Source organism: Arachis duranensis, chromosome 2, assembly GCF_000817695.3.
Source record: "Arachis duranensis cultivar V14167 chromosome 2, aradu.V14167.gnm2.J7QH, whole genome shotgun sequence".
Lineage (NCBI taxonomy): Eukaryota > Viridiplantae > Streptophyta > Magnoliopsida > Fabales > Fabaceae > Arachis > Arachis duranensis.
In genome coordinates this window covers 88,730,687-88,743,712 of record NC_029773.3, presented here as the reverse complement: position 1 = coordinate 88,743,712, position 13,026 = coordinate 88,730,687, and the positions used below count along the sequence as shown (strand labels likewise).

Genomic DNA, 13,026 nt, shown 5'->3' with positions numbered 1-13,026 from the left:
TTAAATAATATTTGTTATTTATTTATAACAATAGGTTTTGAGCATTTTATAAATTCAGTATTTATAAAAAAAATAGTTTAAATTTATATAATTATCTGAAATTATTTCTATTGGTATTGTTTAATTTGTATAATTATTTAAATAATATTAGATAATAGTTATTTCATAAATAATTGTTGTAATGGTTGTAAAATCGTTCTTTAAAATAGTTAAAGAAAACAGTTTTATTTTGTTACTATAGCGTAATGAAAAAATGAACTTCAACAGCAACACTGTAAAAACCGTTATTTGAGACAATCTAATAGAACGGTTTTAAAGTGTAGCATTTTGGCAATGGTTTTAATGCGTTTCTTTTGTACAATACTTTAACCAACAAAAAAAACCGTTGACTAAAAATAAATTATTGTAACGATTATAAAATCATTCTTTAAAATAGTCATATGACAAAGTTAATATTATACAACCGAAAGTAGAAAGTATCAGGCTACAGTTATTCACACGAAGTGCTAGTTACCAAAAAGGAAAACAAAATAGAAATATGTATCTATTTTTAGAGTGATAATATATGCATAATTTTAAAAATATATATAATATAATTACTTTTTTAATGTAGTTTTTAAATAATAAAATATAATCACTTGTAAATATTTTTGAAATATTTATTAGCAATGAAATTATAAGCAACTAGTAATAAGTGTATATTTATGAATTAAACATGTTTATATAAATGTGTTGATTTCAAGTGGAACAAAAATTTTTAACTGGCTAAAAATTTTGTTGGCAGATTCTAGCAGTGTGTATGGAGATAGTAGAAGAACTTGAACCTCTTCGATATAAAGATCTACCAATTTTTAATTTGAGAGAATCTGCAATTGAGCTCATGGTACAACAAACAGCTGAATCACTCTCAGTGAAGCCATCATTAGGCATCATCTTTAATACCATTAAATTTATGAAGTCTTCGTCACTCCAAAAACTCCGAAATCTCTACAAAATTGGTGTATTTTTCATAGAACCCTTACACATGTACATGACGTCTTCAGAAACGCAAGCAACAAGTCTCATGAAAGAAGACTATAATTGCATAACATGGCTGAACGAACAAGAGCCGTGTTCAGTCGTGTACGTCAGTTTAGGAAGCATAGCAAGCTGAAAAGAGAAGGAACTAATCGAAGTGGCGTACGGCTTAGCAAACAGCGAACAGAAGTTTCTATGGGTGATAAGACCAGAAACTATCAATTCAATTCCGGAAGAAGTAAAGAGTGCGGTGAGAGAAGGGTAGAATAGTACAATGGGCACCGTAGAGGGAAGTTCTGGCGCATAGAGCGGTGGGAGGGTGCCCATTTTATTATTCTACCTTTCTCTCTCGTCGCACTTTTCACTTCTTCCGAAATTGACTTTATTGTTTCTATTCTTATCGCCCATTGTTAAGCCGTATACCACTTCAATTAGTTTCTTCTCTTCTCAGCTTGTTATGCTTCCTTCTCTTCCTCAGCTTGAGAAAATTTGGAGGGTTAAGTTGGATTGGGGTCACTGGAAAGCTTCCTATGAAACACATAGAAGGAGACGGCGCACCATGGTGGAGGAGATGGAGTAATTGAACTCCAAAACCTTAATCAGAATTTTTCGATTCCAATGGAGGAGAAATAAACTTAAAGATTTCTACAAGTTATTGAACAATATCAAAGTAAGAATACAGTATACTCGATTTATTTTTTATTGTTTAAACTAGTGCGATAGTGTTTTCTTATTCCATATTTTACTTTTTAGGAAAAAAATTTAGTTGAAGGTATTATGATAGACTTGTCTAAAATTGGAGTCACCGTGATGATTAGCTTTATGATATAGCATAACCTTGTCTAACATTTAGTGATTTGATTTGGATAATGGTCATAGGACCACAATTTCAATAATTGTGAATGAATATCACAACATCTGTGGTATTGAAGCCAAACTCCAATGTTGATCTTTTGTATTGTATATTGACACTGCTGCTCCTCTCGTGACTTTCTTTTTTATAGGGAGTATCTCAACTTGATACCACACAGTAAAGAGAAAAAACTCTGATACTATATAGGTATTAGGCCAGAGAGAGAGAGAAAGAGAGAGAATAGAAAAAGAGTAAAATTTTGAAAGTATGTTAGAAATGAATTAATAACAAACTGAATTGAAGTAATTATATGTGTATCTCATATTATATAGTTATAGGGAATGTTAACAAGTACAGTAATAAATAAATTTTTTTAAATAATATTTTTATTTTTGTAAAAAAAAAATTATCAAGCCTTTTAATAGGCTTCAGGCCAGGCCAGGATTAGTACTTTAAAAAAAGCCTATAACAGACTGCAGGCCAGGCTCAGGCCAATTGATTACGTGACAGGCTAGTCCTGTTGGCCTGGCCTGGCCTGTTTCCACTCCTAAACCATGCATTCACACTGTTCTTAAATTTAAGAACATTTTCATAAAATTTTATCAATAATGCAACTTTATATTCCATCATATACATGATACAGATTGCACAAATATATGTAATCTAATTACAGTTACATTATAAAGCTCTGATATAGAGAGAAAGTTCTGATATCATATAGGTATCAGGCCAGAGAGAGAGAGAGAAAGAGGGAGAATAGAAAAAGAGTAAAGTTCTGAAAGTATGTTAGAAATGAATTAATAACAAACTGAATTGGAGTAATTATATGTGTATCTCATATTATATAGTTATAGGGAATGCTGACTAGTACAGTAACAAATAATTTTTTTAAATAATATTTTTATTTTTGTAAAAAAAATTATCAAGCCTTTTAATAAGTTTCAAGCCAAGCCAGACTGAATAACAGGCCAGGGTTAGTACTTTAAAAAAAACTTATAGCAGGCCACAGGTCAGGCTCAGGCCAATTGATTATGTGACAGTGATTGAACTCTAAAACCCTAATCAAAATTTTTCGATTCCAATGGAGGAGAAATAAACTTGAAGATTTCTACAAGTTATTGAACAATATCAAAGTAAGAATACAGTATACTCGATTTATTTTTTATTGTTTAAACTAGTGCGATAGTGTTTTCTTATTCCATATTTTGCTTTTTAGGGAGAAAATTTAGTTGAAGGTATTATGATAGACTTGTCTTAAATTGGAGTCACCGTGATAATTAGCTTTATGATATAGCGTAACCTTGCCTAACATTTAGTGATTTGATTTAGATAATGGTCATAGGACTGCAATTTCAATAATTGTGAATGAATATCACAACATCTGTGGTATTGAAGCTAAACTCCAATGTTGATCTTTTGTATTGTATATTGACACTGCTATTCCTCTCGTGACTTTCTTTCTTATAGGGAGTATCTCAACTTGATACCACATAGTAAAGAGAGAAAACTCTGATACCATATAGGTATTAGGCCAGAGAGAGAAAGAGAATAGAAAAAGAGTAAAGTTTTGAAAGTATGTTAGAAATGAATTAATAACAAACTGAATTGAAGTAATTATATGTGTATCTCATATTATATAGTTATAGGAAATGTTGACTAGTACAGTAACAAATAATTTTTTTAAATAATATTTTTATTTTTGTAAAAAAACTTATCAGGCCTTTTAATAGGCTTCAGGCCAGGCCAGGCTGACTAACAAGTCAGGATTAATACTTTAAAAAAAGTCTATAGCAGGCTGCAGGCCAGGCTCAAGCCAATTGATTACGTGACAGGCTAGTCTTGTTGGCCTAGCCTAACCTGTTTCCACTCCTAAACCATGCATTCACACTGTTCCTAAATTTAAGAACATTTTCAGACATTTATATATATTGTAAAATTTTATCAATAATGCAGCTTTATGTTCCATTGTATACATGATATAGATTGCACAAATATATGTAATCTAATTACAGTTACATTACAAAGCTCCAATATAGAGAGAAAGCTCTGATATCATATAGGTATCAGGCCAGAGAGAGAAAAAGAGAGAGAATAGAAAAAGAGTAAAGTTCTGAAAGTATGTTAAAAATGAATTAATAACAAACTGAATTGGAGTAATTATATGTGTATCTCATATTATATAGTTATAGGGAATGCTGACTAGTACAGTAACAAATAATTTTTTTAAATAATATTTTTATTTTGTAAAAGAAAAATTATCAAGCCTTTTAACAAGCTTTAAGCCAGGTCAGGCTGAATAACAGGTCAGAATTAGTACTTTAAAAAAACCTATAGCAGGCTGCAGGCCAGACTTAGGCCAATTAATTATGTGACAGACTAGTCCTATATGTAATCTAATTATATTACAGTTACATTACAAAGCTCTGATACCATATAGTATCAGACCAAAGAGAGAGAAAGAGAGAGAATAAGAAAAGAGTAAACTTGAAGTAAGTCTACGTTCCCTAGTATTAGGGCAAGTACCTAATTAGGTGCCCTTAATATAGACACAAACTAAGACCTTATATTGATGAGCATTGCCTAATTGTACAATACACTTGATCATTACTATTATGTACATTTAAAATTTGAAAGGCTACGTGGACCATACACTTTAATAAAGATAACAACGAAACAAAAATGGCCATACATAATCTTAATTCGAATCGAGCATCACTTATATTAATTCATAATTTCATGGTCAACACTAATGAACAGTACAACGTAGTACACCAATCATTTTGTTACGTGTCGATACCCCTTTTATGTATGGATATTGAATTCTTAGTACGTGTCGATACTATAATTTTTTCTTTTTCTTTTTCAGGTGTGTGTCTTTCTTATTTGTTTCCAAACCAACACTATTATCAATCATGTATGCATTTGTTTTTGGAAGATAAATAAATAAACGAATCCAAATTAATATATTTCAAATGAAAGAAACCTACGAAATATACACACTTTGTTGAATTGTTGTATTTATATATTAGATATATTTTAAATATTGTAAGACCCCTAGTTTTTAAAGGTTATTGAATAAATTATTTATGATCTATTATATTTATTTAAGAATATATTTTTTCGAAATTTTTATATGTAAGTTGAGTGAATTCTTATTTATTATTTAGAGTTCTTATAATTGAAAAATAGTGAATATTTTATATGCCTTAATTTTAAATATTTAGATTTTTAACCTTATTTTATAAATAAAAGAGAATTAATCTAATTATCATCAAATCTTCAATTGAATTAGCATTTATTCGAAAATAAAATTCAAGTTGATAATAAAACAGTATTTCAAAGTTGATTATTATATATTTAATTTGAATTTGGATTATTACTCTATACTTTTATTTTTATTAAAAACTACCATCTTATCTTAATTCCTAAAATTTCCAATTTCATTACATAACACAAATCCTAATTTACCTTCATTAACTTAAACCCTAACCCATTCACTTCACTCACCCACACCCTCAGCACACACACAAACTAAACACACGCACCCACACTCACTGAAGAAAGAAAGAAAGAAAGAAAAGAAAGAAGGGAAACAGGGGAAAAAGATCGCGGAGAAGGGAAGAAGGAAGGACGAGCTCGCCGGCCAGTCGTGCCAGCTCCTCGCCGCCGTGCTGCATCGCCGTCCAAGGGAGGAGGAAGGCCGCTGCTACTGTCCGTAAAAGCCATCGCCATCGCGGGTCAGATCTGAGGTGAGATAGATGACCACGATGGAGGAAGGAACCGTGCCGCCCATTCGCTTCTGGGCGAGCCTCGTCGTCGCTGCTGGAGGTGCGCCGCCAAGCTCCTGCCACCGGAGAATATTGCTGCGTTGCCGGGATCCACTACCGGTAAGGGTCTTGTTATTAGATTTTGCCCTTTTTGAATTCTGGGAACATTATAGTCACTGCATGTTGCTACAGCCACTGTCAGGGTTCCGTGGAAGGAGGATGAGTTGGGTGTCGTCGCGCCTTGCCTCTGCTGCCGGAGAGCGCCGCTGAATCCTCTGGCTTGGTAAGTATTTTTGGTTCGAGAAGCCTCTTTGTCGCTGTTCTGTTAACTCATGCTGAGATGTTGCAACATTGTCCATCATAGGGTTGAGTATCGGTGCTTGCATGTCATCTTCGGAGTTTTCAGCTACTTCGTTTTGCTATTTCAGTAAGTAATTAAGTTTTGGAAACCCTTGCTATTTCAGTAAGTAATTAAGTTTTGGAAACCCGTGCGTTAGTTTTCTGTTGTGTTTGGTTATAGACTTTGAGGTTTGGTAACGTAGGTTCGAGTTCTGAATATTGCATGTTGCATAAATATTGTTGTGGTTGCTGCAAGAATGATTGAGCTGAGATTTGCGGCTTCTATTGATCGCGGGCCGAGAGAAAGGACTTTTCTGTGATGCGTTGTGTTATGGGACTCAACTTATCGAGGTAGGGGCACTTTTATAAAACTTTTTTTACTTTTCAGAGTTGTTATGAGTTGATATTAATGCGCAAAGTGTATTTTTGTGATTTCGCGAGTCTTATGAATTGAGTTGAGTTGTGTTAAAAGAGAGATTGTTTGTTTGATTGATTGGTCGATCAATTGAGAAGGTTAAATATTCTGATTAGTTGGCTGGTGATGTCAAAGTGGTTTTTCTTGAATTACTAGAAGAGATTTAATATTGGTAATTAGTTTAATTTTGGAAGTGTTTTGATTTTAAAAAAGATTTAATATTAATATTTGATTTGATATTGAACCCGATTTGATATCAGAATTTGATTTAAAAATAATTTGGAAATGACTTGATATTTGGTAACGGTTTGTTCATTGAGAATAATTTGCTATTTTGGTAATGATTCGAAAGGGGTTGAGGAATTGATTGGTTTGATTTTGGAAAGGATTTGATGTTGTAAATAAACTAGTTGAGAATGGGCTGAAAAATGTGGTTTTGATGGGACTCGCAAGGGTGGTGTAGTCCGAATTTTAGAAGAGATGCTGCCCAAAATGTTTATAAAAATTGGAGACTTTGTTTAAAAAATGGTTATTTAGAAAGACTTAGATTTTCAAGGATTCTATGATTTGATTTTTGGGATGACTGTATGTGGCTAGAATGGTCGAGATGTATATGTGGCCGAAAAGGTCGAGATGGCAAGGTCTGGGTGTGATCCCGCTTGCGTATTAATTTGAAAATGTGTTTGGGTGGCAAGTTGAGGATGGCAGTTCTCTCTCTTGTCATGATGTGGATGTGGGGAAGGTGGAAAGGCACTCTCCTTCGTATTGTATCCCCACGTTCTTCTCTGGTTGCAAGGTGGAAAGGCACACTCCTTCGATGTGGAAAGGCACTCTCCTTCGTGAAACCTCCAGGAGAAGGTGGAGAGGCACACTCCTTTGATGTGGAAAGGAACTCTCATTCGTTTATGATCCTCCTGGAGATGCGTAACCTAGAGACTAATGTCTGGGTTAGCTACCAGATGTGTCGGGTTCTGGCAAAATAGCCGACACGTGAGCTCACGGCCAGTAGGATAGACATTTATCATATGCATTTGTATGTTTTGTTTGGGTTTGAATTTGTTTTGGTTTGCCTAATTGCTTAACTGTTATTAACTGCTATATGATCTATTTACGGTAACTGTTATCTATACATGTGTTTTTCCTTATTTTTTTTGCCTGTGTTTGTTTCTGATGTGGTACTCTTGAGATCAAGTATTGATGATGAGATGATGATTGTGTTGATTGATTATGTGATGGCTAAAGGCCGTAATCGGTTTCTGATTTGATTAGTTTCTAATTGAGAGATTAGTAAGGTATAAAAAATCAAGCTGGTTCAGCATAGACTTAATGAACCTATGCCTGGAACAGGTTGGTTATTCATACCGCCTAGAAAACTGATTAAGATTTCCTTATAAGAAAAGAAAGGTTTTGGATTTCTGAAAAGTTAAATTTTGTTTCCTTGAAGAGGTTTTGAGTGATTAGCCATTGGTTATTAAAAGATTCATAAGACAACGTTAATCACTGAATTTGGAAATAGTTTTCTCACTAAATATCTTCTTATAACAAATTCTGAAAATCTGTGGTGAGACCATGTGGTTAGGTTCTCACCTCCCTACAGACTTTCCTTTTCATGAAACGGACGAAGAATCTTATGAAGAGTAGTTGAGTTTAGCCTATGTGATAGAAGATGTTTTAGTTTAGTTATCAGTATTCTCCCCTCACCATTAATGTTATAACCTTTGCAAGAGGGATAGGAGTTTTGATATGTGAAGTTTATATATTGGTATAATGTATATATATATTATTTGTAAGTATTGTAAATTGTATTGAAAAGTATGGATGTATGTTTTGAAAATTCGGTTTAAGATTTAAACAGGCTCATATTTTAGTATTAAATATTTTAAGAGTTGTAATATCTGAGCAATTAGAATGGCGCAGCCGAAAGCGTGACATTTTGATAGTTACGGTGTTACGTTATGGTATCAGAGCAGTCTTTCCTGTAAAGCCTGAGGAATGTACTGACTATGCTTCATTGCATACTCTGAGTGTCTGTCATGTTATAGGTCTTATTCTGGTAACGAGAGTTAGAGCTTTATACACATGACGGTCTATTGATTAATCCCGTTAGTCTTGCATTGCATAATTTCTGGTATTAAGTTTGGCCGGCTTAACACTAGTGAATTATGTATATGGAAGCACTAATGGGTTATCATAAATAATATATGAGTAATAGGTAACGCATATCGTGGTTTTGGGAGCATTAGAAATTAACTTTGAAGTTAATTTCGTTTCGGTGTATAATCCTTTATTCGTGCTTAGTTTTATCTCTTTCTCTATCAATTGCATTGGAATTCCTTATTTATTATTTCCTTCATGAAATGTGATTGATTCAATTGCCAACTTTATCTTACCATTCATACATTGTCTTGCTTAGTTCTGTATTCGGTTGTTACCTAAAACTTTTGGGATATTTACCCTTATCAATGTTAATAGCCATCTTTATGAATTTTATACTCATTGACTTGAATCTGGAATTTGTTCTGGTGCCATAAATGATTTACAGATCTCTAGAAACATTAACCATTGATTTTAGTTACTCTCATTTATGAGCTCTGTGTTCCTTTTTAACTGTTATTAATGAATGCGCTATGAATCGTGCCACGTTATGTGACGTATCATTAGTCTTTCTTTTCTTCATCTTGAAATCACTTGCTTCACTACTTTTTCAAAAGCAATCTGAATTTTCTTACGCATAACCTAGTTGAGAGTGTTCTTAGTTTCCCCTTTTGATTCTTACAATGTGGTCATTGATTTCGCATTCCTCTACATAAACTAAGAAACCCTTGAAGTGAGTTGAACCTGCACCACTGCGATGCACAACAATTTGTTTAATCCTTTCAAAATTTGTCTTAGACTTTTCTAAAGAAGTTTTGATTTGATTTGCTTTCTACTTGATCGTGTTCCTTACCGTTTGCTTGAATCTTTTGGAATATCCCTCTTAAGAAACACACGCATAATCCTTTAATCTTAAGTGGCTTGTACCTTAAGGGTTACTATTCGTAGTTACCTAATTATACGGTTTAATTCTTCTGCTCCATGTTTTGTACCTTATTTGCATCTTGCTCTGTTGTGACGTTTTGTGACTTATAGTATTCTTTTTGAACTCCTACTTAGGATCTTTTAAAGAAATTTTATTTTTATCGTTCTCTACCCGATTATGCCACAACTAATCTTTGAAAGTCTCAAAAAGATTGCTTTTACTTTTGCATTTACTTATAGGGATTTTGAAACAAAAAAAAACTTTTATGTGGTTTGAATACAACTTAAAATTTTTCCAATCACACTACAGTTTTTTATGTATATTCTTATTTGATTATGTACTTGATTATCTCCCAAGGTTCTCAAAGAAAGATTTTGCAATTATCCTAGTTAATTTTCGTTTTACAAGCTTTTTATATTTTATTTTAACTTAAATTTGTCTTGGCATAATGCAACTTCTTTTGGAAAAAGTTTGTCTGATATCATTCTTTGAGAAGGTGAAATGATTTTCTTAGTTTTGTCCATTGTTAAAGGATGCCCTATTCAAGTGTGTACCATACCATCCTTTTAAAATCTTGTGAACATTGTCTTGATTTCAGTTATCTTCTCTTTGCGAACTTTGTATGTCCTTTATTCATCTTAAACTCGTTTTGGCTTAATATGTTAACTCTTCTTATGATTCCTTTCGAAGTTCCTTGATTCAGATTTTCTCGGAAAGATGTGAATTGACATTCTTTCTGGAACATTTCATTGTTATTGCGAATCTCTATTTAATTACAGCTCTACTCATCCTCTCGACTTCATGCGAATGTTATCCTTGTCGTTTGATTTGCTCTTCCGTGTTGTATCCCTCTAAGTAAACTTGAGTTCGTTCGGTGTCATGTGCAACTCCTAGACATGGGTAATAGTATGTTAGTTCGCTAATACACAGCTTGTCGACGCGGGAGGTGAATTTGGCGAGTTTGAAAATATCGCAGGTTATGATGCTTGAATTTGGCAAAGGAATACGACCGAGAAGATGTCTTAGTAGCTTAATGCGTATAGGACGATGACTCACGATAAGTAGTTAAGTGATCGAGTAACGTGAGATAGCGGTATTGCACTGATATATTTGAGCGCGTGTTAGATTGCTTAGTTTTTGAAATAATAAAATTGATTGTTTAGATTACCGCTTGACGATGAATGAGTCTAAAACCTTGATTGAGTTTGTTGAAAGTCAAAGTTAATAGTCAAGTGTGGATAAAGATAAGAGTTTGAAAGGAATGGAAGTTGAAGCTCTGAAATTGGTATGAGGCTTATGCGCAGACATTGTCCTATTTGCTTACGTCAGCCTGTTTTCAAACTTTTGCCACCTAGATACCCCTTTGTTTTTGCAAACACATAAGTAGAACACTTGCACCTTTTTGTGCTTCAAGTTTTGGTAAAATAGTAGCCCCGTGTGATATCTTTGTTTTGAACCATCTTGTAACCTTTGTTTTAGACCACACTTTTTCTTTACATCCAAGTTTTTAGAGATTTTCGATATTTGGAAAATTATATACATATATATGCTAAGACCCTTGTTTTCTAAGGTATACGAAAGTAAAGTATTCAAAACTATTTTAGTATTTTATGTATCAAGTTAATTTTCGAGGATGAAAATTTTTTATAAGGGGGATAGGATGTAAGACCCCTAATTTTTAAAGGTTATTGAATAAATTATTTATGATCTATTATATTTATTTAAGAATATATTTTAGAGATTTTTATATGAAAGTTGAGTGAATTCTTATTTATTATTTAGAGTTCTTATAATTAAAAAATAGTGAATATTTTATATGTCTTAATTTTAAATATTTAGATTTTAACCTTATTTTATAAATAAAGGAGAATTAATCTAATTATCATCAAATCTTCAATTGAATTAGCATTTATTCGAAAATAAAATTCAAGTTGATAATAAAACAGTATTTCAAAGCTGATTATTATATATTTAATTTGAATTTGAATTATTACTCTATACTTTTATTTTTATTAAAAACTACCATCTTATCTTAATTCCTAAAATTCCCAATTTCATTACACAACACAAATCCTAATTTACCTTCATTAACTTAAATCCTAACCCATTCACCTTGCCCACCCACACCCTTAGCACACACACAAACTAAACACACGCACCACACTCACTGAAGAAAGAAATAAAGAAAGAAAAGAAAGAAGGGAAACAGGGGGAAAAGGATCGCGAAGAAGGGAAGAGGGAAGGAGGAGCTCACCGGCCAGCCGCGCCAACTCCTCGCCGCCGTGCTGCATCGCCATCCAAGGGAGGAGGAAGGCCGCTGCTACTGTCCATAAAAGCCATCGCCATCGCGGGTCAGATCTGAGGTGAGATAGAGGACCGCGATGGAGGAAGGAACCGTGCCGCCCATTCGCTTCCGTGGGGAGTCGCCGGCGTTATCGCGAGAAGGAGAGAGCTGCGTCGTGGGAGGAGAGCCGTCGCGGAGCTGCCTCTGCCACCGGACCCAACCGCGGTCGCAAGCCTTGTCGTCGCTGCTAGAGGTGCGCCGCCAAGCTCTTGCCACCGGAGAATATTGCTACGTCGCCGGGATCCACTACCGGTAAGGGTCTTGTTATTAGATTCTGCCCTTTTTGAATCCTGGGAACATTATAGTCACTGCATGTTGCTACAGCCGCTATCAGGGTTCCGTGGAAAGAGGAGGAGCTGGGTGTTGCCGCACCTTGCCTCTGCTGCCGGAGAGCGCCGCTGAATCCTCTGGCTTGGTAAGCATTTTTGGTTTGAGAAGCCTCTTTGTCGCTGTTTTGTTAACTCATGCTGAGATGTTGCGACGTTGTCCATCATAGGGTTGGGTATCGGTGCTTGCATGTCGTGTTCGGAGTTTTCAGCCACTTCGTTTTGTTATTTCAGTAAGTAATTAAGTTTTGGAAACCCTTGCGTTAGTTTTCTGTTGTGTTTGGTTATAGAATTTGAGGTTTGGTAACATAGGCTCGAGTTCTGAATATTGCATGTTGCATAAATATTGCTGTGGTTGCTTGGTGCACGAAATTGCAATCACACTTTTGCAACTCCGCACAACTAACCAGCAAGTGTACTGGGTCGTCCAAGTAATACCTTGCGTGAGCAAGGGTCGATCCCACAGAGATTGTCGGCTTGAAGCAAGCTATGGTTGTCTTGTAAATCTTAGTCAGGATATCAGAAATTATCAGGATTGATGGTGAAAAGCAAAAGAACATGAAATGATTACTTGTTTTGCAGTAATGGAGAATAGGTTGAGGTTTGGAGATGCTCCATCTTCTGAATCTCTGCTTTCCTACTGTCTTCTTCATCAAACACGCAAATCTCCTTCCATGGCAAGCTGTATGTAGGGTTTCACCGTTGTCAATGGCTACCTCCCATCCTCTCAGTGAAAATACGTCCCTGATGCTCTGTCACAGCATAGGCTAATCATCTGTCGGTTCTCAATCAGGCCGGAATAGAATCCAGTGATTCTTTTGCGTCTGTCACTAACGCCCCGCCTTCAGGAGTTTGAAGCACGTCACAGTCATTCAATCATTGAATCCTACTCAGAATACCACAGACAAGGTTTAGACCTTCCGGATTCTCTTGAATGCCGCCATCA

General features: G+C 34.6%; 1 protein-coding gene and 1 pseudogene across 2 annotated transcripts in view; both read left to right on the top strand.

Annotated features, from left to right (window-relative positions):
• Positions 1-13,026, top strand: part of LOC110278284 (UDP-glycosyltransferase 76E1-like) — a 37,062-nt pseudogene that overhangs the window by 1,787 nt on the left and 22,249 nt on the right.
• The window catches only part of LOC107475785 (uncharacterized), a 23,952-nt gene continuing 22,228 nt past the window's right edge, over positions 11,303-13,026 (top strand). For both annotated transcript variants that reach the window (XM_052256589.1, XM_052256590.1), the window contains exons 1-3: positions 11,303-12,006; positions 12,079-12,169; positions 12,251-12,313. In XM_052256589.1, the coding sequence (XP_052112549.1) occupies positions 11,792-12,006; positions 12,079-12,169; positions 12,251-12,313 (369 nt within the window). In that variant the 5' untranslated portion in view covers positions 11,303-11,791. The remainder of the gene's footprint in view (positions 12,007-12,078; positions 12,170-12,250; positions 12,314-13,026) is intronic.